Below are 25,600 nucleotides of genomic sequence, written 5' to 3'. Positions count from 1 at the left end.
GTCCACAATGGCTCAATTGAACAAACAGCTGTTGAGCAAGTCAAGGAAAGAGAATAAAGACAACATGCAGTCTCCAGCTCAACAGTGTCAGATACTGTAAAGGTTGTGTGAATTTCGCTACAAGGAAGCAGCTGGCTATTTTATTTATTTATTTTCTTTAAATAAAAAAAAAAATTATAATAATTATTATTATTATTTGGAAACAGACAAGAAAAATGGAAAGGAAATCCCATTATTGCTTATTACTGTGTTTTTAAGTAAGTTTAAAAGCTTTAATCCACCTCCCCTCCTTGAAAATACAACAGCATCACTGCAAAATAAAGATTAAATTACATTAGATTACACAGTATCACAACAAAGAAAACTTGCCACCCCATTCAGTGTCTTCTATCTTAAAATGGGTACACAAAACTTGTGAAAATGCTTATTTTAGACATTTTTATAATTTAATATAGTTTTTAATGTATTATCAGTATAATGTGAGTTAAAAGCTGAATTGAAAATGTTACACGAAATTCTGAATTTCTTAGTATTTGGGATGTCCTCTTTTTACTGTAACGATAACATGCACTGGAGCTGGTTTGTGGAAAAGTTAGATTTAGAATCCAAGATCTTCAGAGTGGAGTTTAGCATGGCACTGTACATTCAATTTTAAATAAATGTGGTATTATCATCATCTGAGAGACAGGTGAACGTCAACCTTCATTGTTTCCTGCATATCTGGACAGCAGATGGCGCTACAGAAGTTTGGGAACTTACAGCATCAAGGGCTTATCCAACATTCTAAGGATAGTTATAAATAAAGGGCATAGGAATCCTCAGAGCTACTCTGATTAAAGGCCACATTTTAAACAGAAGTCATTTTAAGCTGTAGAGTTTATTCTCAGCATTCTGTATCCATTGTCCATTTGACTATATTTCTAAATTCAAATGAAAATATCTGCTCAGTTCATTGACCGTCACTTCTTTCAAAGTTCACGCAGAGGATTGGAGACTTTAACTTTGAAATTATTTCGAAAATTATAATATATATATATATATATATATATATATATATATATATATATATATATATATATATATATGTTTATTATGTAAACAACATGGTGCAGGTTTATTTATATTTTCTTCTTTTGTTGCATTGTTTTTTTATTATTATTTTATTTTATTTTATTTTTATCATAGGCAACTTCTGTAAGTATGCAGATCATACTGCTTATGTGCCTAAGACTAAAGTTTTAGGCACTTAAGATGTTTCACAAAAGCATTTTATATTTTATAAAAGCATGTTTCACAAAAGGTTATTTATATCATCAGCTTTAGTGTGTCAATAGGAAAGATACATTTTTGACTCCCAAACATTCCTTCTGCAAATAGAATAGAACAGAACAGAATAGAAGAACATGTAGCCCTGCAACAGATGGCATGGCCCCCACAGAGACCCACACTGAACATCGTGTCAGTCTGGGATTACATGGAGACAGAAGCATCGGAGACAACCTAAATAGATAGAAGAACTGTGGCGAATTCTCCAAGAAGCTTGGAACATCCTATCTGCCAAAAACCAAGAAAAACTGTGTCCGGGTGTCCCTAGGAGAATTGGTGCTGTTTTGAAGGCAAAGTTGGTCACACCAAATATTGATTTAGCTTTTCTTTTTTATGTTTATTAGACTTTGGATGATGTTAATTGAAAAATAAAAACAAATTATGCCACTATTTTTGAAGAAATCCTCACCATGCAACATTTTTCACAAGTGCCTAAAACTTTTGCACAGTACTCTATATATAATTATTGTTATTATTATTATTTTAGTATTATTATTTTACTTTGTTTATCATAAGATTGTCAACATATGCATTAACATTTATGAATACTTAGAGTCTCGTTTTTTTATTTGGAGGGGATTTTCTGAAAAATGCAATTTGTCCACAGTATGTGTGAATGGTGAGCTTTTAAATTTGAGTGTGAAAAATTGCAAATGGCAGCCCAAAAATGCACCAGAGTTTTCTAGGGGGTTTCTTAACTGTATATTATTTTGTTGAGGTGTAAAATCGATGTGTTCTGCTTGTTTATTCAGGATTATGAGAAGGTTAGCCCTGCCTGCAGAGATACAGTGAAGGGAGCATTCCAGAAGCTAAACTCTTTGGCACAATAAGAAAGTATTTATCATCGTTTAGTTAGGATAGAACCCTTATTGGACTGTAAAAGTTCCTAATTTCACTCTCTCTCTCTGTTTTTATGGCCATTAAAACTATAGACTATGGATGCATCCAGTCTGCTTTCTCCCTGTGTAAAACTCCACCTCAAAGGACATTCACCAGCTGAACGATCTCTTGCGTAACGCCTTCACCATGATGGCCATGTTGGACTATCCTTACGGCACTCAATTCACTGGCAGCATGCCAGCCTTCCCTGTCATGGTATTCCACTTGTCACTAGTTTGAATTGACAGATAACTCAAATCACTTAGATTCATAACGCCACCAAATGGGAATGAGATAGCACACACAATAAAAGCCTGTCATTATACAATACTATAGCTAATGACATCACCAGAGGCCTTTACACAGGCTACTGAAAGGCTTTAATGGGGCTTAACATAATACAGAACCTAATGGTGTTACTTAAATATTTCCCTTATGCTTGTAGTGAATGAAACCCTTCCACCCCATCTGGGAACATTTTAATTTCAGATTTTTATGGTGCTCTTGTATTTGAATGGAACAGGTGTGATCGTATTCATTTCATAACAATAAACTGCAATCATTTTCTTCCACAGGTGGCTTGTGAAACTATGCTGAATGGCACTGATCTTATGTCAGCACTCAGAGATACGGTTGGTAAATTAAAGCAGGTTTGCACAAATGTGTATTGCATTTTTAGCCTTCTGGTCATAAAGAGGCTCAACACATTCTGTTATTCATTAAACAGGTTTAATTTTATAATTTATTTAAAGCATAATTATTAGATTAGATATTAGATTTTGTGTATAATGTGTGTGTGTGTGCCTCCCCACAGGCATTGTGTATAACTCCACAAGAAATTTGACATGCTATGACATTTACAGTCTCTGTGGAGTGTGCTGACCCCAATTGTGGCCTTGGCTTTGACAGCTATGCATGGGATTATCAGGTACCTATATTAGAACACACTAAACTCTGAATTATTTAAGCATTATTGTACATGCAGTGCTGTTATACTAAATATCAGATCTCTTGGAACACTGCCTGTCCAATCAGATTAGAGGACCGAAACAAACTAACTATTGTATAAAAAAGTTTGTAGTACATGGTGAAAGTTGTCAGAGTAATAGCAAACTCCCTCTTGTTATCATGTGTATCTTGAATGTTGATTTGTGTTTCAGGCTTGCACAGAGATTGAGATGTTGTTTGACAGCAACAATGTAACAGACATGTTCCCACCTATGAAATTCATGCAGCAGCAAGGAGAGCAGAACTGTTCAAGAAGATAGGGAGTGGTGCCACATCCAGGCTGGCTGAAGGCCCAGTACTTGAGGGATGGTACGTTTTTACAACCAGTGGACAGGCTTCTTAAAAAAAAAAATTGTTTTACCTCACAATTATGCAACTTGTCTTTGATCCTTTTATTATTTATTGGCTTTCTGTAGTCCATCATGAGCTAGATGTCTCATGCATTTGGGTTTTCTCTAGATATCTCCACTGCAAGCAATATCATATTTTCCAATAGTGACCTTGATCCTTGGGCTAATGGAGGAGTAACATTAAATATATTTTAAAAGTTTCTTTTAAGTGTAATCAGATTTAAAGGTGAAGTGTGTGTTGTTGTTTTTTTTTTTTTTTTTTTTTCAGTGTCAAAATAATTTCTCCTTTTCCAGCTTAAAGGAAATTTTAATTCTCTTACCATTTACTCACCTTCACGCCATCCCAGATGTGTATATGAATTTCTCTCTTCTGCTGAACACAAATATTTTTAAAAGAATATCTCAGCTCTGTAGGTCCATACAATACAGATAAATGGTGACCAAAATTTTATAGCTCCAAAAAGCACAAAGACGGCATAGAAGTAATCCATACGTCTCCAGAGGTTATAGCCATGTCTTCAGAAGTGATATAATGCAGCAGGTGTGAGTAAGAAACAGATAAATATGAAGTCCTTTTTACTCTAGATGCCGATATGCACAAAGAATGCGAAATGGCGAGAAGAACGCGCTTAGGAGGGCTGGTCAAAGTGGACATTTAGAGTCCTTGCTTGGATGCTTGGAGCTTCTAAGAACTGGTTTACCACTCACTTGCACTGAATGGACCAAAAGTGCTGAAATATTTTCTAAAAGCTTCCATATTTGTAAACTAATCCTTTAATATGCAGAGACAACTATAATTTAACCATTTGTAGGTTGATTTTCTCAAAAAGTGTAAACACTGTGGCACAGCAACTCAACCAGCCTTACACAGCAATACTGACTCAACCAATAGTAAATGGGAGTGTTTGAGAAACCTGTTTGAAAACGTATTTGCCGATTTCTTTGCCAAATCTGTGACACTAGTGGTGCAGAGTTACAGTGAAATGCTGATGGAATAATTTTTTCCTGTAGAACAGAATGTCACTCAGTCCATTACTATCGCAATCAACATACCAGAGGGAGCACATCATTCTAGAACAACAAAGCCTTTATTTAAGATCAGACCCACGATAAGAAAAGAATCAATAACTTCAACATTCCTCCTTTAATTCCATGAGAAAACATTTAGAAATTTGTAGAATCAAGTTCCACCAAACCTCATTTCAAATAAAAAATAAAACTGCAGTATTAATATAAAATCCATGTACGAAACTGTTTTTCATATATATAGTAAGATCATATGAAAATACTACTGACAATCACATCTGATATAGGCTCCCCTGAAAGAGTGTGATAAGAACATCAGTCATAACATCGACTCTAGATCTTTAAATAGCATTGTGCTTGATTAATGCTCCATTAAAGTATTTAAAGTTCTGCCACAAAACAAAAACATTCAAAAAGCATTGGATCAAACTAAATAAAAACCTGGGATAATAATACTGGTTGAAACAAGCAACCACTAGAAAACCTTAAGATCAAATGTAGATATTTGCTATATATATATATATATATATATATATATATATATATATATATACATATATACATATATATATATATATATATATATATATATATATATACATATATACATATATATATATATATATATATATATATACATATATACATATATATATATATATATATATATATATATATATATATATATATATATATATATATATATATATATATATATATACACATATATATATATATACATATATATATATATATATATATACATATATATATACATATATATATATATATATATATATATATATATATACATATATATATACATATATACATATATATATATATATATATATATACATATATATATACATATATACATATATATATACATATATATATATATATATATATATATATATATATATATATACACACACATATATATATACACATATATATATATATATATATATATATACACATATATATATATATATATATATATATATATATATATATATATATATATATATATATATATATATATACAGTGGTGTGAAAAAGTGTTTGCCCCCTTCCTGATTTCTTATTTTTTTGCATGTTTGTCACACTTAAATGTTTCAGATCATCAAACAAGTTTAAATATTAGTCAAAGATAACACAAGTAAACACAAAATGCAGTTTTTAAAGTAAGGTTGTTATTATTAAGGGAAAACAAAATCCAAACCTACATGGCCCTGTGTGAAAAAGTGATTGCCCCCTAAACCTAATAACTGGTTGGGCCACCCTTAGCAGCAACAACTGCAATCAAGCGTTTGCGATAACTTGCAATGAGTCTTTTACAGCGCTGTGGAGGAATTTTGGCCCACTCATCTTTGCAGAATTGTTGTAATTCAGCCACATTGGAGGGTTTTTCGAGCATGAACTGCCTTTTTAAGGTTATAGGTTATAGCCATGTCTTCAGAAGTGATATAATGCAGCAGGTGTGAGTAAGAAACAGATAAATATGAAGTCCTTTTTACTCTAAATTCTCCTCCCTGCCCAGAAGATGCCGATATGCACAAAGAATGCGAAATGCCAAAAACATTTCTTCTTTAGGCGAGAAGAACGCGCTTAGGAGGGCTGGTCAAAGTGGACATTTAGAGTCCTTGCTTGGATGCTTGGAGCTTCTAAGAACTGGTTTACCACTCACTTGCACTGAATGGACCAAAAGTGCTTTAGTATTTTCTAAAACCTTCCATATTTGTGAACTAATCCTTTAATATGCAGAGACAACTATAATTTAACCATTTGTAGGTTGATTTTCTCAAAAAGTGTAAACACTGTGGCACAGCAACTCAACCAGCCTTACACAGCAATACTGACTCAACCAATAGTAAATGGGAGTGTTTGAGAAACCTGTTTGAAAACGTATTTGCCGAATTATTTGCTAAATCTGTGACACTAGTGGTGCACAGTTACAGTGAAATGCTGATGGAATAATTTTTTCCTGTAGATCAGAATGTCACTCAGTCCATTACTATCGCAATCAACATACCAGAGGGAGCGCATCATCTGGATTTAAGGTACAAGCTTTCAGGAATTTTCAGAGTAAATGATGAGTGAGGGCAAAACTGTGTAAGATAAAAATGCAGATCCATCTTTTGGTTTAGTCTTCTGACAAAACCTATTTCTTAGGTAAAATTGTTTGGTTTTGTTTTATTTTTTCAGGGAGTCAAACCCTGCTGATCCTGAGTCAGTGATCACAGCTCGCAAGGAGTCTGAAATCACTGCTAAATGGGTGAACCACAGAAAATACATGGACTTTAAAAGATCCCAAGAAGTATGAATTTATTGAAAGGAATAAAAAGGAAAAGAAAAATCACTATATACAGACACTTAAGTTCATTCCATAAAAATTGTCAATACATACAGATTATCAAATTGAGTTGGGGTGCTAAAATCCTTCATTAAGAATAATATGCACAGCTGTACCACACATATTATGTGCCTTAGGTTTGTCGCTCCCATTTCAGACTATTCCTTGAAATTCTTGGCACATCCTTGGTGTTTGAGTAATTTAGAATCATGTTGATTTGTCAGTGCATGAGGCAGATGATTTACCCAACAACTGAGAGTCATGTAAAGCCCTTCATTTAAAATCTTTTGAGATACGCAAGCTCAATGCAGTCTTCAATTTCTCACAGAATCAGAGAAGAGATAGCAGGAAATGGTATACTGGAGAACAAATATAAGTTAATTTAACCCTTCGACTGTATTATAAATAATCACAAAAGTATTTATTCACAAAAAGCAAAACAGCAAATATCTTCACGACAGGCATGAAATGACTAAAATAGGTCAATTTTGATAAAAACTCGATTCTCAATTTTGAAAATATACATTTCACGTCATTGCTCTGTATATTCAAAGGCACACATGGAACAGAACACACCACCACAGCATGACACAGAGAAACCAGTCAATGCTCAGCCCTTTTTGAACATCAGTGAAGGCTGTAGTACATACACACTGCATACACAAAACTTGTTGGCTAAAATGAGCAAAAAATTGAACACAGTGATATCTAACTTCCAAACTGCTTGTCAAATACAATGCATATACTACATCTGTGAGCTATATACATAATACGTATTCTTTGACTGTTTCAAACAAAAATGGTTGCTTCACTTGCTATCAGTAACCTTAAGACATTCTAGAACAACAAAGCCTTTATTTAAGATCAGACCCACGATAAGAAAAGAATCGATAACTTCAACATTCCTCCTTTAATTCCATGAGAAAACATTTAGAAATTTGTAGAATCAAGTTCCACCAAACCTCGTTTCAAATAAAAAATAAAACTGCAGTATTAATAAAAAATCCATGTACGAAACTGTTTTTCATATATATAGTAAGATCATATGAAAATACTACTGACAATCACATCTGATATAGGCTCCCCTGAAAGAGTGTGATAAGAACATCAGTCATAACATCGACTCTAGATCTTTAAATAGCATTGTGCTTGATTAATGCTCCATTAAAGTATTTAAAGTTCTGCCACAAAACAAAAACATTCAAAAAGCATTGGATCAAACTAAATAAAAACCTGGGATAATAATACTGGTTGAAACAAGCAACCACTAGAAAACCTTAAGATCAAATGTAGATATTTGCTATATATATATATATATATATATATATACACACACACACACACACACACATACATACACACACACACACAGTGGTGTGAAAAAGTGTTTGCCCCCTTCCTGCTTTCTTATTTTTTTGCATGTTTGTCACACTTAAATGTTTCAGATCAAACAAGTTTAAATATTAGTCAAAGATAACACAAGTAAACACAAAATGCAGTTTTTAAATGAAGGTTGTTATTATTAAGGGAAAACAAAATCCAGACCCACATGGCCCTGTGTGAAAAAGTGATTGCCCCCTAAACCTAATAACTGGTTGGGCCACCCTTAGCAGCAACAACTGCAATCAAGCGTTTGCGATAACTTGCAATGAGTCTTTTACAGCGCTGTGGAGGAATTTTGGCCCACTCGTCTTTGCAGAATTGTTGTAATTCAGCCACATTGGAGGGTTTTTCGAGCATGAACTGCCTTTTTAAGGTCATGCCACAGCATCTCAATAGGATTCAGGTCAGGACTTTGACTAGGCCACTCCAAAGTCTTCATTTTGTTTTTCTTCAGCCATTCAGAGGTGGACTTGCTGGTGCGTTCTGGATCATTGTCCTGCTGCAGAACACAAGTTCGCTTCAGCTTGAGGTCACGAACAAATGGCCGGACATTCTCCTTCAGGATTTTTTGGTAGACAGCAGAATTCATGGTTCCATTTATCACAGCAAGTCTTCCAGGTCCTGAAGCAGCAAAACAGCCCCAGACCATCACACTACCACCACCATATTTTACTGTTGGTATGATGTTCTTTTTCTGAAATGCGGTGTTACTTTTACGCCAGATGTAATGGGACACACACCTTCCAAAAAGTTCAACTTTTGTCTCGTCAGTCCACAGAGTGTTTTCCCAAAAGTCTTGGGGATCATCAAGATGTTTTCTGGCAAAATTGAGACGAGCCTTAATGTTCTTTTTGCTCAGCAGTGGTTTTCATCTTGGAACTCTGCCATGCAGGCCATTTTTGCCCAGTCTCTTTTTTATGGTGGAGTCATGAACACTGACCTTAACTGAGGCAAGTGAGGCCTGCAGTTCTTTGGATGTTGTTGTGGGGTCTTTTGTGACCTCTTGGATGAGTCGTCGCTGCGCTCTTGGGGTAATTTTGGTCGGCCGGCCACTCCTGGGAAGGTTCACTACTGTTCCATGTTTTTGCCATTTGTGGATAATGGCTCTCACTGTGGTTCTCTGGAGTCCCAAAGCTTTAGAAATGGCTTTATAACCTTTTCCAGACTGATAGATCTCAATTATTTTCTTTCTCATTTGTTCCTGAATTTCTTTGGATCTCGGCATGATGTCTAGCTTTTGAAGATCTTTTGGTCTACTTCACTTTGTCAGGCAGGTCCTATTTAAGTGATTTCTTGATTGAGAACAGGTGTGGCAGTAATCAGGCCTGGGTGTGGCTAGAGAAATTGAACTCAGGTGTGATAAACCACAGTTAATTTATGTTTTAACAGGTGGGGCAAACACTTTTTCACACAGGGCCATGTAGGTTTGGATTTTGTTTTCCCTTAATAATAACAACCTTACTTTAAAAACTGCATTTTGTGTTTACTTGTGTTATCTTTGACTAATATTTAAACTTGTTTGATGATCTGAAACATTTAAGTGTGACAAACATGCAAAAAAATAAGAAATCAGGAAGGGGGCAAACACTTTCACACCACTGTATATATAAAGGAAATAGAAACCCTCACAAACAACTTGAGACAAAAATGTACATTTTCTCTATTCACAGGAATGACAGTAAAATCCTTCACAGCAGGTTTTAAAATTTTAGGCTCAAAACAAATGAGGAAGTCAAAATAATAAAACATCTATGATTTAGGAATATAGATCTTTTCCTCTTCCCCTGATTTGGTTAAAATGATATACACTTGTAAATTCTAAATGCTGTCTGGTAACTACATGTGCTAAATGCTCTTGTACATGATCAAATGTTCTGGAAAACAAGTTAAACTCGAGGGAATAATGTTGCAAAGAAAAAAAATTACAAAGCAAAACCACATGATGACCCTGTAAACGCCCCTCCCAACCATCATGACAAAACATCAACAGTTCTTTCATTAAAAAAATACATACAAATTAAAATTCTAAACACACCATAAAGTGCTTGCAGTCCCCATAAGGTTTCACAGTATTTAAGTGTTTTTTTGTCTGTGTGTTTGGGCTAAGAGACTGCAAACTGCACACACTGATTCAGTGGGTGAATTCAGCAGCCTAGCTGAGCAAAAGCATCATTTGCACTTCTCATGCAGAGATCACCCCTGCACACTAACCACATTACCTGCAGATCTGTGCCTTATAATCAGACAATGTGATTCAAGCAACATAGTTGATGCTTTGTGTTTATCAGTCACTGAAAATATTGGTTTTATGATTCTTAAAAGTAAAATTCTGCCCATTACTCACCCGCATATTGTTTCAATACCATATGACTTACTTTACTCTGTGGAACAAAAAATGAGATGTTAGTCAAGATGTTAGCCTTAGTCACCATTCATTCCACTGTATGGAAAAAACATTCAATGAACGTGAATGGTGACTGAGGTTAACATTCATCTCCTTTTATGTTTCACGAAATAAAGTCATCCAGGTCTGGACCAGCATTAAGGAAAATTATGATAACTTTCATTTCAGGATGAACTCTCCCTTTACAAACATATATAGTAAAAGTCAGAAATTCTATTAATAAAACATTCTACAGACCGCTAATTCGCTCTATATTCAAAAATGAGATTTTCATTAGCATATTGATTTTTGTCATGGCTCTTACAATCATTTAAATTATGAAAAGAGGCTTGTTCCTAGTGTAGAAAAAAAAGATGGCAGTTTAGATATCAAAAGTATAAGAGTAATCTTTGAGTGTTCAAGGCCCTGAGAGAGGTGTGTTTGATTAGGTGTGTGCACTTGTGGGTCCATTACTCCATTTGTGGCCATACAGGTAGGGGATGGGCCTCAGTGTTGAAGACATATTTGTCTAGGTCGATAAGATGGGGGTCATCTGAAAACAGCAGATAGAAGTATTTGAGCGTCTCACCCAAGAAGAAGCTCTCCATCTTGTCTCTGGGACTTGGATAGGCTGGGTCACGAACATTGTTTATGGATGTATAACCTCCAGTGGAAACCTGTGGGGAGGGAACAATGTATGAGTCACTACATGAGATTTATTTGTTAACATGTGAAGTTAAAAAGAGCAGAGAGAGACACTGTGAGCAAATCTGGAAATGGAGTGAGGCAATGTTTTTATAAATGAAGCGAACATGAGAAGGCAAGTGGCAACACAGCTGAGACATGCAAGTCAGGGTTGAATTAAAGATACCAAAGTCAGGTCCAGACAAATAACCAAGGTTTTGCTTAGAGCCGGTGTAGACAATATTTTGGAAAGGATCTCTCTTTTTTCCCTCCAAGCAAAACTTATAATAAAAGGTAATATGGCTGCGCCAGTGCACCCCACTTTCTATTCTTATACTACACACTATAAGTACGTACTTCGCTGATTATGTGAAAGTACATACTGGTACTTCTGAGCAAATAGTAAAGGCAGAGTAAAGGCAATGAAGCAGAGTAAAGGAAATGAAACAGAGATGGGAAGTTTATTTGCGGTTTTTGTATGATGAAATGTTAATTATTTCAATATAATTTAATTATTGATTGCTGCATTTCCCTGTGCCTTTTAAGTTAAGACAGTGAGTGAGTATTAAGAGTATGAAGCATTATAAAAAATTGTCTTGATACCATAGAACTTCTTGTTGTGTACTGGTAGCATTTACAATTGGCATCTAGCTAAATTAACTAACATTCTATTCATTATTACTTTACTTAGTTCATACATTAAAATGCATTCATTGCCACTTTTGTACAACTGAAAAGGTTCAAAGAAAACAGTCACAAACTACTTTTCCATTGCACAATGGGCCTCATTCATGAAACAAAAGTAAAAAACGAATTGTTGTGTAAATCTTTCGTAAAGCTGTTCTGACGCAAATTCTCAGATTTATTTTCAAAGTGTTAGTTGGTACGAACAAAATTTACAACTGCTCCCGACCACATGTAAATCCTGCATAACACATCCATTTGTCTTTCAGGCAAACTGCCATGACTAAATTTTGATAGAAGTGAAATTAAATAACAAAAAAAATTAACTACAAATTAAATGAGTAAAATTAACCTTAAAAAAATAAAATGATAAAAAAAGTGGTTTGTTGTTTTCTTTTTAAACCATATCCTTAGTTGAAAATGTTTCTTTGATGCTTGCATTTATTTCTTCGAAGTACAGTTTATTCCCAACCTTGCTTCTTAAATTAAAAGCGTAAGTGCTTCCCATTTTCTCGAATAAATTAGTGCCCTCTAATGTGACTGGTTGGACAGTCTCTTCTTTTGATATGAGCTCTGTAATTTAGGTTTCACCAGTTTAGTATAGGCATTGATAAATCATGTTCAGTTGTTTTGTCAATGCTGTTAAACCTATAAATAAACATGTCAGGGGCAGGGGCGTTCACAATACAACAGGAAAAAATAGAAAAAGCCCCACACACTGTTGTTTAAGTTGCAAATATTTATTAGCTCACAGCATTTCAGGCAAAGACCTATTAATTTCTCTAAAGATTCTTTCAGTTGCAAGGGAAGAATATCACTGTTACCATCATAATTTAGCCTACCTGAGAAGTTTCACCAATGACGCTGTCTATTCGCTCAACTGAACCAGACTAGATTAATGGTGGTGAACCTCCTCCTGCCAGTGTGAACTAAACATTTTTTACACTAAAGCTTATGTCAAAGCATTTTTTTTACCTCTTGGATTATTCAATTTACAAAAGAACCTCCGATGGCAGCCAGAACATGCAATGAAAGTAAGTTCCTCATCATGTTTGCTAAATCAAAATTGTGTGATTTGCACTACATTTTAAAACCCTTTCATTACTGTTCCGCATATCCCTATTCGCATTTACTAGCGCGTCTGATGCCCTCCTTAGAGAGCGTTTTCATGGCCGTGGATTATGATAATTGTGATTGAACATGCACACGCCCCGTATTTATGAATGTTTGGAATTCAATAAAATACACACAGTAAACTAAAAAAATCTGGGGGGTACAAAGTGTTTGTGAATCTGACAGAAAGTTCCATTTTACGAGCAAATTACTCAGAAATTACTCATTTACGAAAGTTTCATTTATGAGGCCCAATGAGTTTAAAGCGATATTAGCCAGAAGGCATGCACAGATGCACGCATTTCAAAGGTACACTCAAAACAGAACACCATCCAGGCACTTTTGGCATATCCTTTTCAACATATTATGATTTGGACCACAACAGTTCTAATCTTTCATTCAATTTAGTTTGTAAACTGGGATGCAGAACAAGACATCTTCCACTCTCTATTCTTGCTCTATGTTCTAAAAAAAACCTTCAAGTTTAAACAGGAACAATATTATCTCTCCCACATACCCTTGTGTATTTATTGAAGTTCTGCAAGATCTCCCAGCCCCACTGCCGGTACTTCTTATCCTTGGTAAACCTGTACAAGTAGACAAGGCTCTCCACTGTCTCTGGCCTCAGCAGGTTGTGCCTGTCTGCAACCTGTAAGACATGACAAGACCACAAAGATAGTTTCATTTCTTATCGTCATCCAACAAGCACCTGTTTCAAAACTGTAAACACAGAGTAGAAAGAACTGCAAGCTCCACATGAGAGTGAGCTCACCTTTACATCTACATCCTGTGTGCTGCCTTCATGCATGTTGAAGTGAGCTATCTCTGGACTCAGGCCTGTCTCCATCTGGGCGTACATCTGGTAGCAGGTCTCCATCAGCTGTTGTGCCAGCTCCATGTGATCAGCAGGAAGACCGTGGTGCGTTCCAAGTGCGAGTGTGCCAGGCAGGAAACACACCAAGTGGTCCTGAAAGAGAGAAAGGCAAATAAATGACAGACTGCAAATATACGATGTAGACATTTACATTTTTCAATTCATTTTTCAGGCCTGGAAATCACAATTGTAAAGTTCCCTGATATTTCTCCATGACCGTGGGAACCCTACAATTAGCCATCAAGTAGTGTCTGGGGATGTATTCACTACATCAAACACAACATATCTGACTGAAATTGAGGACTTGTCATTCTTTGCGAATAGGCAAACATACCATCTTGGGACTGAAGTGTCCATGGGATAGCTCTCCTACAAATGTGAGCCCTAGAGGAGAGGACTTCTTCAGCAGGTTCTTCTTCACCCCTTCCACAGCCTGCAGATAGTCCTCCAACAATCTGAACATAACAGATCAAAAACAAAACTTTGAACCCACCACATTTATTCTGTGAATCAAAGAATCTCTAGTTTAGTAGGACAGACTGCTCCATTGCTAGTTGGAAAATGACTGTGTGATATTAATCTATGCTAAGCTCCTTTGACTGTGTCTGTTCCCCTGAACATTTCCATTTGATTGTGTCTGTTCCCATGAAAAAGTGTCTCGGGATTTGTGCAGTGTGACCATGAAATACCAAAACCAATCTGTACCAAGATTAACACAGATAATTCTGCATGCACAAAGAAAGATAGTCAGTGTGCTATAAAAAAAATAATAATAATAAATATATAATAATAATAAAAAAAATCGAACTGTATCAGGAGTGGTTATTTAATATAAAGCAAATGTCAGTGGTTAAATATACATGGCTGTCAACTCTCAATCAGTTCGAAGTGAAAATGTTTGCTTATGGAGACCTGTCCAAGTACAGGTGTACAAATTATTTTGTATTCCCACCTGAGGTTAACCAGTGGACAGCTCAATAATCACATTCAAAATTCAAATTTAGGCAGTGTATATGTAGAATGAATTGCTTTATGCTTTCATTCGTCCCATGAAAAAGCAGTCTATACTGAAAGGACAATTTTACATTGTGCCTAGCTGCTGGTATTTCCATGGCAATGCTGACACTGAAGCAACATCGATTCAACAGGTACCGAGTATGCGTTAGTAAACTTCATGACTTTCTACTGGTCTTGCTTCTAAATAAGACATCACTTGGCACTCCAATTAATCTGAATAATTTGATAGTACAGTACTGTGCAAAATTTTTAGGCACATAAGATGTTTCACAAAAACATTTGTTTTAAGATGGTTATTTATATCTTCAGCTTTAGTGTGTCAAAAGGAAATAAACATTTTAGACTCCCAAACATTCTTTTTGCAAATAGAATAGAACAGAAGAACAGGGAGCCCTGCAACAGACAGCATGGCCCCCACAGAGACCCCACTGAACATTGAGTCAGTCTGGGATAACATGAAGAGACAGAGGCAATTGAGACAGCCTAAATAGACAGAAGTACTATTGTGAATTCTCCAAGAAGCTTGGAACATCCTATCTGCCAACAACCAAGACAAACTGTGTCCAGGTGTACCTAGGAGAATTGGTGCTGTTTTGAAGGAAAAGGTGGTCACACCAAATATTGATTTAGCCTTTTTTTGTTTTGTTTTTTTGTTTACTGGAATTTGTATGATGTTAATTGATCAATGGAAACTATTTCTGGCATTAGTTTTGAAGACATCCTCACTATGCAACATTTTTCAAGAGTGCCTAAAACTTTTGCACAGTACTGTATATACACAATGGGTAAGAATTGGATTGGAACAGAATGTCCACCTCATTTGGGAACAGTTCTTCTTGTGATGTGTTTTATCAGGTTGTGAAGAACTCAGGTATAAAACTAGTGACGCACCAGTCAGGAAATTTGAGGCCGATACCAATCACTGGTTTTTTAACACTGAGATCAGTCAGTTCCAATCTGATCACCAATTCTTCTTTTTAAAGTGCCCTTTCCTACACTTTTACAAGTTATATGCTGCAGTTATATGTTTATGCCCCACACTGTAAAATTACATTCGATTTTTTTTAAATGTGAAATGCTAACATTTATTTGAACAGAAAAAAATAATGAATAGTTCTGTTGTCACTATCAAATATCATTGTGACACACTGGCAAACAGTAAACACAATGATAACATCACACACACAGCAGAGATACGTTCAAAAATAAGAGAGCTTTATCCATTAAGCTCAAAAAGATTAGTTTACCATCTCAGTGATTTAGACCGTGGAATGATTGTTGGTGCCAGATGGGCTGGTTTGAGTATTTCTGTAACTGCTGATCTCCTGGGATTTTCATGCACAACAGTCTCAAGACAAAACAAAAAACATCCAGCGAGCGGCAGTTCTGCAGATGGAAACGCCATGTTGATGAGAGAGATCAACAGAGAATTGCCAGAGTGGTTCAAGCTGACAGAAAGGCTACAGTAACTCTGATAACCATTCTGTGAAATTGTAGTGAGCAGCATAGCATCTCAGAATGCACAACAAGTCGAACCTTGAGGCAGTGGGCTACAACAGCAGAAGACCATGTCAGGTTCGACTTCTGTCTGCCAAGAACAAAAAGGTTCACCAAAACTGAACAGTTGAAGACTGGAAAAACATAGCCTTATCTGATGAATCTATTTCTGCTGAGGCAAACAGATAGTAGGGTCAGAATTTAGCGGCAATAGCATGAATCCATGGAGCCAACCTGCCGGTAGGGGTGGTGTAATGGTGTGGGGAATGATTTCTCAACACACTTTGGGCCCGTTAATAACAATCAATCATCGCTTGAATGCCACAGCCAATTTGAGTATTGCTGCTGACCATGTGCATCCCTTCATGGCCACAATTTACCCATCTTCTGATGGCTTCTTCCAGCATGATAATGCACCATGTCGCAAAGCAAAAGTCATCTCAAACTGGTTTCATGAACATGACAATGAGTTCACTGTTCTTCAGTGGCCTTCCCAGCCACCGGATCTGAATCAAATAGAACACCTTTGGGATGTGGTTGAACAGGAGATTCGTAGCATGAATGTGCAGCTGACAAATATGCAGAAATTGTGTGATGCAATCATGTCAACATGGACCAGAATCTCAAAGGAATGTTTCCAACATCTTGTGAAATCCACACCATGAATTTCATGTTTTGAAATGTCAACTTGCTGTTTTGAGAGCAAAGGGAGTTCCTACCCAGTTTTAGTATAGTGTTCCTATTAAAGTGCTCAGTGAGTGTATATCTCTGATTTAAATCTCACAAAATAGCGCTGGGCTGAGTGGCAGATGAGAGATTGAGAGCACCTGGGCTGCATTCCATTTCAACATTTTAAGCCATCCCCTTGCTTATTTCCCTCCGTCTCATAGACTCGGATGTACGTCAGTGCTTATGTTGCGCGAGTGCCCTCTACTAGCGGAACTCATACAAAGGGTTGAAATGGAACAGCCTAAGCCCTTGATCACTTGAAGCTTGTTGTCACTCTCGCAATAGAGCTGATGTCATTATTATTCATTTATTATTTATTTTTCATCAAATATAGGCATGATAGTCCGAGTACAGATTTAAGATGAAAATCTGCCAATTTAGATCGCCAGCAATCGATCAGTGCACCCCAATATAAAAATGCCATGAAACTACTAGAGCAAACACTTCAGAAACAAAGATAATGGCAAATGAAGAAAAGCTGATAGGGAGCAATACATGAAGTCCAGAAACATAAGAAGGCTTCACTTACTCTTTCTCCTTCTTGCCTCCCTGAATCCATTGCTTCAGTAGGTACTCATAGTAGCTGTCAGCCCTGGCCCCCAGCGTATAGATGCCCTGGTGGGTGAACTGCCCATTATTGGTATTGATAAACATAGGTACTAATCCATCTTGTTTCCCATCCAATTTATGGACCTGCTTCATCACCTCCATCACCGCCACCTGGAGAAAGACATGGATGAAAATGACCCATCTGTTCTTATGAGAAAAGAATCATGTAAAAAAGTTAAGCCAAACGGCAAAGAATCTTCCAACAAATTTATTCTTTAAGGAATAGTCCACCCCAAAATAAAAATTCTGTCATCATACTTCTGTTGTTTCAAACTCATAAGACTTATTCCCTTATAACACAAAAGGTGAATTTTGTAAAAATATCCTGGCCACTCTTTTCCATATAATCAAAGTGAATGAGACGCAAGAGAGCAATTCGTTCAGCAATCGGACATTAGCTGCAGATGTCATGATTTTCAGTGAATAATGACTTAGAATAGTTCACCCAAAAATTCTCTCATCATGTACTCTCCCTTATGCCATCCAAGATGTGTATGACTTAATTTCTTCTTCAGAACACAAATTGAGATTTTTTTAAAATTCTTTATCTCAGCTCTGTAGGTCTATACAATGCAAGTGAATAGTGAACAAAACTTTGAAGCTCCAAAAAGCACATAAAGGCATCATAAAAGTATGACTCCAATAGTTTATGTCTTCTAAAGCAATCTAAAAATCTAATTGGTTTTAGGGGAGAACAGACCAAAATATACCTCCTTTTTCACTGAACATCTTGCCATTGTAGTCTCTAGGCATTTTCATGATTTCAAACTTGATACCACTTCCCCTGGGCTTGACGCATGTGCAGAACATTAGATGGCGCTACAAAGTGTAATTGAGCTAGAAATCATGATCACCAAGGAGACTGATGATGTCACGATTTATAGTGTAAATGGAGTTATTTTTTGGTCTGTTCTCACCCAAACCAACTGGATCGCTTCAGAAGACCTGGATTAAACCACTGAAATTGTATGGATTACTTTTATGATGCATTTATGTGCTTTTATGAGCTTCAAAATTGTTATCACCATTCACTTGCATTGCATGGACTTTCAGAGCTGAGATATTCTTCTAAAATTCTTTATTTTTGTTCTGCAGAAGAAAGAAAGTCTTACACAATTTCTATCGTATGGCTTTAGAAGACTTGGAATAAAGTAATAGGACTGAAAGTCATATGGGTTTGGAATGACATGAGGTTGAGTAAAATAATTTTTATTTCTGGGTAAACTCTCTCTCTTTAACAGAGGAAAATATGATGTCCATTGTGTTGACCTGGTATTTAGGATCTCCAGTGAGTCGACTGAGCTCTCTGAACTCCAACTGAATGCTAGTGACCTCAGCTACACTGCTGTCTGAGGTCCACCGTGGAGGATGAGCTATTCCCTTCCCAATGTTCACATCAGAGTAAGGGATTTTAGAGGGTGTGTTGAAGGCAGGCATCAGTCTGGAGCCAATATCAGTCTGAAAAATGATTCAAGAGATAAAAATATCATAAAATCAACGGATCATAGTAACAAGAGAAAGAGAAGCTCTCTTTCTTCGTCATGCTGATGCTTGACTCAGATGAAGAGATGAATAGGTTTGTAAATGATAGTTCTAGCAGCAGAAGGAGTGGAGGAGGCAAGACTGAGTGACATCATAAAGCTTTCTCTCTATTTTTTCTCCCCCTCTCTCTGTTTCCCTCCATCCCTCACTCTCTTCTTCTTACTCACAGCTTTATCCAGGAACACAGAGTCTCCAGTCAGATGATAAGTGCTCAGCAGGCCACCCAGGATACGAATGGTGCTCTCGAACAGATTAACATCCACGTTTTTATTGAAGGAGAGTTCTTTGGCCACCCATTCCCTGGCCTCTGCAAACTCTTTGTCAACAACATTTGCATATATGTCAACAACACTATAAACATAGTGATTGGCTTCAGTGATAAACCATCATCATCATCATAAAAAAATAAATAAAAAAAACACTCGCTGTTTATTAAAAGATGGGATGTATTTTTTGTACAGAAGCCCACAGAGGATATGAATATATATATATATATATATTTTTTTTTTTTAAGTCTTGTTTTCTCAGTATAATGACCTTTTTCCTATTTATTTTTCATATTTCTATTGTATTTTTACAAATGAATGAGACCACCTGTTTGCAATTCTGTTTGGTACTGCTAGTGGGGCAACAACATTCACATTGCAGCTTTACACTTTATGCCTTATAAAAGACTAGGATGTTTAATTTTATAAAAAACATAAGTTGTGATCTCAAAAAAACCACACACTAAAAAAATAATAATGCTTGGCCTGTATGGGCTTCCATATTTTATATTTTTTTGTCAAGTAAACTAAATTACCCTCTTTTAGACCCAAGATCCACATAGTGTCCAGAGCATCAATTAGAGTTAGCCCAAGTCCAAACCACTCTCCATAGGATTTAGAGATGGGTTTGAGCTCATCGTGACCCCAGGCAAAATCCTTGTAGCCCTTCCAGGCATGTCTAAATGCTTCTCTCACAACCTCCAGCCTGCTCTCAGCTGAAACAAACAGAAACACAGCAAACAGCTGCTTCAGTGCAATCCAGAAAAAGAAACAAGTGGGTTAGACAAATCAGCTATTTGCTGAAAGTACTAAAGGAACCGTTCACATAAAAAAAAGTATTCTGACATAATCTGTTCCAAACCCATATGAGTTTCATTCTTCCGTTGAAAACAAATGATATGCAGTATGTTTTCTCAGTCACCTTTCACTTTCATTGCATCCTTTTTTCCATACAATAAAAGTGAATGGTAACTGAGACTAACATTCCACATAACATATTTTGTTTCACGGAAGAAAGTCAAACAGGTTTGAAACAACATAAAGTGAGTAAATGATGATCATTTAATTTTTTGTGTTAACTATTCCTTTAATTGTAAACTGGCTTTCTTCCTGTTCAAAACAAAAAGAATGTTATGCAGTTGACAAAGAAACAAACCAAGTGCTAATGAAGATGGGTCTTCTTGGTTTTCTTTCCCCTTGGTGTCAGTGTCAGACCCCTGTTCCTCATCTATCACAGCTCCACGCCAACTATAAAAATGAAAAAAAAAAAAAAACAGGAAAAAAAGAAAAAGAAAAAAAAGTACAAATGTTCCATAGGTATATCTAATCCTTTAATAATCAAGCTCATCCTTGAAAAACAGACAAAACACTTATAGACCTTACTCATGCTAGCGTAATTTTTTCTTTTTAATGGGAATGACACCGAAGCTGTGAGGGATAGACTCTAAGTCTCTTCAATGGTCTGTACTGCAGTTTAAAGTGTTTTTGGGTCGTTCCGCGGACAAAACATTGATAACATATCTGTCCAAGAACTTTCAGTATACAAAGAACTCCAGACAACATGAGTTGTGGAAAATCAGATGTGATCAAGGAGCTTTTTACAGTTTTATACTGTTCGTGCCATTGATGACAAGTCTATCCCTCACAGCCTCATTGTCATTCCCATTAAAAATCAAAGATGGCGCTAACATGAATAAGGTCTATACTGCCCGCATTTCAGTCCAGCACACATAACAAATCTAACCTAATGACTGGATTCCCTCCTTCAGACCCTTTTTCTACATTCTTCAGGTCTGGTCCAACGTTTCCTTCTCCCAACGGCCCCGACACATTCATTTTGCTTTGCAAACGGTTCTTCAAGGAGGGTGGTCCACGCCTGCCCTTTTTCTGAGAAAGATACGCACGAGTCACCACTGCCACAAAATGCAAAATCCAGCACAAAGCATAGCATGTAACCTTGAGATATCAGGTTACTAACAAAATTAGGTTATCCAAAACAGCAAGCTAGAAACAAATGGGTCACACTAACCTCAGGGGGCAGCTCGGGAAGAAAGGACCTGTACTCGTTTTTCAGGTCTACAACAAATGTCTGTTTAGCATCGTCCCCGTTCCCCCATACAGTGCCACCTGAGAAACATGAGCACAGAGAATGTTTAATTCGCTCTACAATCAAACCTTGATCCTAATAGAAATATTAGGTTAAATGATAATGGCTCACCTCTCCAGTGTTCTATGAGAGTGGGAGATGTGGCTATACCACAAACCAGCAGCAACATCAGTATAAACAGGATCAAGCTGCGCTGCAATCTGGACAGCTGTTTCCATTTCTGGAGACAAAAGCCAAGGTGATTAGTACAGTCCATTGAACATTACTAATGTATGTTTTTATTATTTTATTTTACTTAAAGTATTTTAATGGAAAAACTGGATTTTCTTTTCTCTTTTAAACAAGAGTTTGAGGTACTTTGTAGACATACTTTAACTTTCAGAGGACAAAACTGCCTCCCCAGTGGATGTGATGTCACAACCATGAGCACATACTGTATGCACGGCCACATTTTAACATCGATTCAGTATTGAGCACCTTGGCTCGCCTAACCAAGGTGAAGTATGAGGAAGTAGGACAGATGCTATTAGGCCTAAACACCAGAGAAAAGATGATCCTTTTATTCCAGTAGGCAACTATCTACACACTACAGTATATATGTGGGGGAAGTCCACCAAATGCTATTATCCACAGTAGCTGCACCTGCAACTCTGTATGGCCTTCCCAAGGACACCCAGTATTAGAAAGATCTTTGATCATATCAGTCCTAATTTAACAAGTAAGTCACAAAAATAGCCCACATAATTCCAAGGGTCAGGGAAAAGGTAGAAAATCCTCAAATAAAATAACGGTGGCAACACTTTACAATAAGGTTCCATTTGTTAACATTAGTTAATGCATTTGGCATTATGATCAAACAACGAACAATATCTTTTTTACTGCATTTATTATTGTTGGTTAATAAAAATACAACTGTTCATTGTTAGTTCACGTTAGATTGTTATGCATTAACTTATGTTAACATACACAACTTTTGATTTTAAAAATGTATTAGTATATTGTGAAATTAAAGATTAATCAATGCTGTAAAAGTACTGTTCATAGTTCATGTATAAGAGGTAATGACATGAGGATTTAAATTTTCCTTGATCTTTTGACATATAAGAGGTCATTGTACTATAAAAACACATTATAAGTTTCAGAACTCAAAACTTTCTCCTCACTGCAAAAAGAGCATCTGTTAAAACCAAGCTGCCAAAATGACTCATTCTCTACTTCCTCCACATTGTGATGTCACACTGTGGTAGACATTTGAATCTGACCGCCTCCACAACAACACATCGAAGCCTACTTTCCCTGATCACTTCTGTAGCCCTGTTCAGCAACGGTGAGCAGTGAGATGGCAATGAGAGAGCAGGTCAGTCAAGAGCAGAGAGCCAGTCATTATAGTGGGCATTTACTGTCAAGTCTTAAAGTGTTTCTGACAGATGGTCAGAATGAGGGTTGAAAATAGTCATGTTTGCGCAAAAAAACTTTACTAACATAATAAGTGTACCTCAAGGAACATATTCAAATAATAAAAAAGTCATGTCATGACCCCTTTAACTAATGTTGTCAACTAATGTTAACAAATGGAACCTTATTTTAAAGCGTCACCATAAGTTCCTAGTGCAAGAATCTTGACTGAAACCTCTAAATCTTATCTACATTTCTGATGCCAACAGATGACGAATATAGCGCCTACTGAGTTTATAGAGCACATTTTGTGCTACTCAAAGACAAAATATCATAAATATATGTTTGTTGAATATGAAACTCACCCTCCAGCATGACTGCCGCCGCCACTGCTTGCTGTTTGTGTAGCTGCTGCTTTCGCTCAGAGTCAGAGATACAAAATCCCTTCTTGATGATGGAAGCATGATGCCCTCTCTTTCTCACCAGACTGCTCACTTGGCGTCAAGGCCTGTGTGTACGAGAGAGAGAGAGAGAGAGAGAGAGAGAGAGAGAGAGAGACTTTGGCTCAAAACCTTGCTTTTGGCTGCTTGATGTTTAGATATGCTGCCAAGGGGGCGTTCAGACCTATCGCGTTCTTGCGCTAAAAAAAAAAAAATGTGGAAGCGCGACGAATAGAATAGAACGCAGGTGTCTCGAGACTCGAGATCAAACGAGGCGCTCCTGCGCGAGAAGCTAAAAAAACAACGAGACGAGGCGCAACGGTCAAAGACGGCCGTCTAGATCATGTTTAAATTGAAATGCAGCGCTGACAGACTCAACAACACCTTCGGTGTGAACGCCCCCTTGGTAGGCAGCTCAGTATGTTTTCAGGCAGCGAGCCCTCAAGCTGGTGAGACTTGACAGTAGCTGCGTGGGCAGCAGCATGACACATACGGTACTGATAAACACGAAAAAACTGAGAAATATCTCCTTTTCAAGGTTTCACAGTTTACACAGGTCAGTTAATAACTGGAAAAAGAAATTGCGATTAATTTTGATTGTGTTTAAGCTAACAACTGATTTACAGGTTTTATTGACAGCATGTCTGAAAGTCCAGCTCTACATCAGCTGACAGGACCCTGTTAATAATCGACAACAAAAATCACATAATGTCCTACCAATTGTCAAACGTGTGTGCGTGCGCGTGCGTGTGTGGCTTCGACAACCCTTAAAATTATTAATTGATAATTTAGGACAAAACATAGTGACTCGATTTAGTGACAAATTATAAGACAATATAAAACGCACATTGTTAGAAGGCTTTTTAATACCTGCCCGTTCGTACATGCAGAGATCAGACTTCCGTAACTTATTCACCTCTCTTCCTGGAGTATCTCCAGCCTCCTTCAGCTGTGTGAAGCTGAGCTCTGGTCGGCTCAGGATCTCACGACGGTCCGAGGCATCACTGAGGGGCCTACAGCTCACCAGCGACCATTCAGATAACTCCTCTGACTCAGACTCATGATCTGCGCCAAATACAGCACTGTTCTCCTAAAATAAAAAGTTCTCAAACGGAAGGGTTAAATGTAACATACTTCAGCCATTTTGAAAGCTGACGTGTCAAGCGATATCCTGCCGATGAAAACACAGCCAGCTGTCAGGACGCGGGAGGCGTGTTTTACACTTGTAGTGCTGGAGACTTAAGCAATGTCCAAATATTCCTCCAGAGGGCGCCAGACACCTAAGGGGTTGTTTACACCGAAAAAGTTTATAAACCAAAAAAAAAAAAAGTTAGACGCAGCGCCACGAAAAGAGCAGAACACAGTTGTCTCAAAACGCATTTTTAACATTTTAAGTTCTTTTTAAATTGACACCGTGTTGTCAGTTTAAATGACAGATCGGAACGTTGCACACTGGCCTCTAAACCTAAGGGCCCCTGAGCTCTAAACCATTTTTTTTAAATTATTATTATTATATTTATATCTAGTGTATATAAGATATCTATTATAAATCCACGTAAATGTCAGCCTGAACTGACAGCGAGATGCAGCACAACAGTCAAAGACATCAGTCTAAAAACGGTTTGGTGTGAACGACATTCAGTTCATGTACTACCAAAGAATCTTATGGGTGTACTATTCAGAACTCTAGTAGTCACTAGTAGCAGTGCATCATACTTTGCTAATATACCACAATGATGATACTATACATATGGGGAACGTGTCTCAATTTGAGTACTCAATTTTGAGTATTCAGACGAGAAGATGATGCACTGCAGAGCCATAACCACAATGGACAAGATATGGGGTACATTGATATTGACACTGATAGGGGCCAATAATCAGATATTATTAAGCAGAGCACCCCCACTATTTTCAGAAGCACCCTCA

At 36.8% G+C, this 25,600-nt stretch overlaps 1 protein-coding gene and 1 pseudogene across 2 annotated transcripts; one reads left to right on the top strand and one right to left on the bottom strand.

Moving 5' to 3' along the window:
• The first annotated feature begins 7 nt into the window (after positions 1-7).
• On the top strand, positions 8-6,918 carry LOC127439758 (dipeptidyl peptidase 2-like; annotated as a pseudogene).
• On the bottom strand, positions 6,895-24,898 carry man1b1b (mannosidase, alpha, class 1B, member 1b). Of its 2 annotated transcripts, none has more exons than XM_051695675.1 (14): positions 24,542-24,898; positions 23,597-23,739; positions 21,948-22,056; positions 21,759-21,856; positions 21,474-21,616; positions 20,886-20,977; positions 20,266-20,445; positions 19,631-19,779; positions 19,191-19,379; positions 17,842-18,032; positions 14,404-14,524; positions 13,968-14,162; positions 13,713-13,844; positions 6,895-11,391 (listed from the first exon to the last, which is right to left on the bottom strand). In XM_051695675.1, the coding sequence occupies exons 2-14, from the start codon at positions 23,693-23,695 to the stop codon at positions 11,185-11,187; spliced, it is 1,905 nt and encodes a 634-aa protein (XP_051551635.1). In that variant the 5' UTR covers positions 23,696-23,739; positions 24,542-24,898; the 3' UTR covers positions 6,895-11,184. The 2 variants fall into 2 exon arrangements, with proteins under 2 accessions (XP_051551635.1, XP_051551641.1); XM_051695681.1 differs by having other exon boundaries at positions 24,588-24,898.
• Between the last annotated feature and the right edge of the window lie 702 nt (positions 24,899-25,600).

This window comes from Myxocyprinus asiaticus, chromosome 4 (assembly GCF_019703515.2).
Source record: "Myxocyprinus asiaticus isolate MX2 ecotype Aquarium Trade chromosome 4, UBuf_Myxa_2, whole genome shotgun sequence".
NCBI classification, from domain to species: domain Eukaryota; kingdom Metazoa; phylum Chordata; class Actinopteri; order Cypriniformes; family Catostomidae; genus Myxocyprinus; species Myxocyprinus asiaticus.
Note: the sequence above shows the minus strand (reverse complement) of the source record. Positions and strands in the feature narration are given on the sequence as shown.

What these genes read in the sequence shown, in the direction of transcription:
- man1b1b (XM_051695675.1), bottom strand. Translation starts at nt 23,695, where the DNA reads ATGCTTCCATCATCAAGAAGGGATTTTGTATCTCTGACTCTGAGCGAA. An exon ending in CCCATCTTCATTAGCACTTG is followed by an intron (nt 20,446 to 20,885) that starts GTTTGTTTCTTT and finishes TGTTTGTTTCAG; the next exon opens with CTGAGAGCAGGCTGGAGGTT. An exon ending in CTGTGTTCCTGGATAAAGCT is followed by an intron (nt 19,380 to 19,630) that starts GTGAGTAAGAAG and finishes ATCATTTTTCAG; the next exon opens with ACTGATATTGGCTCCAGACT.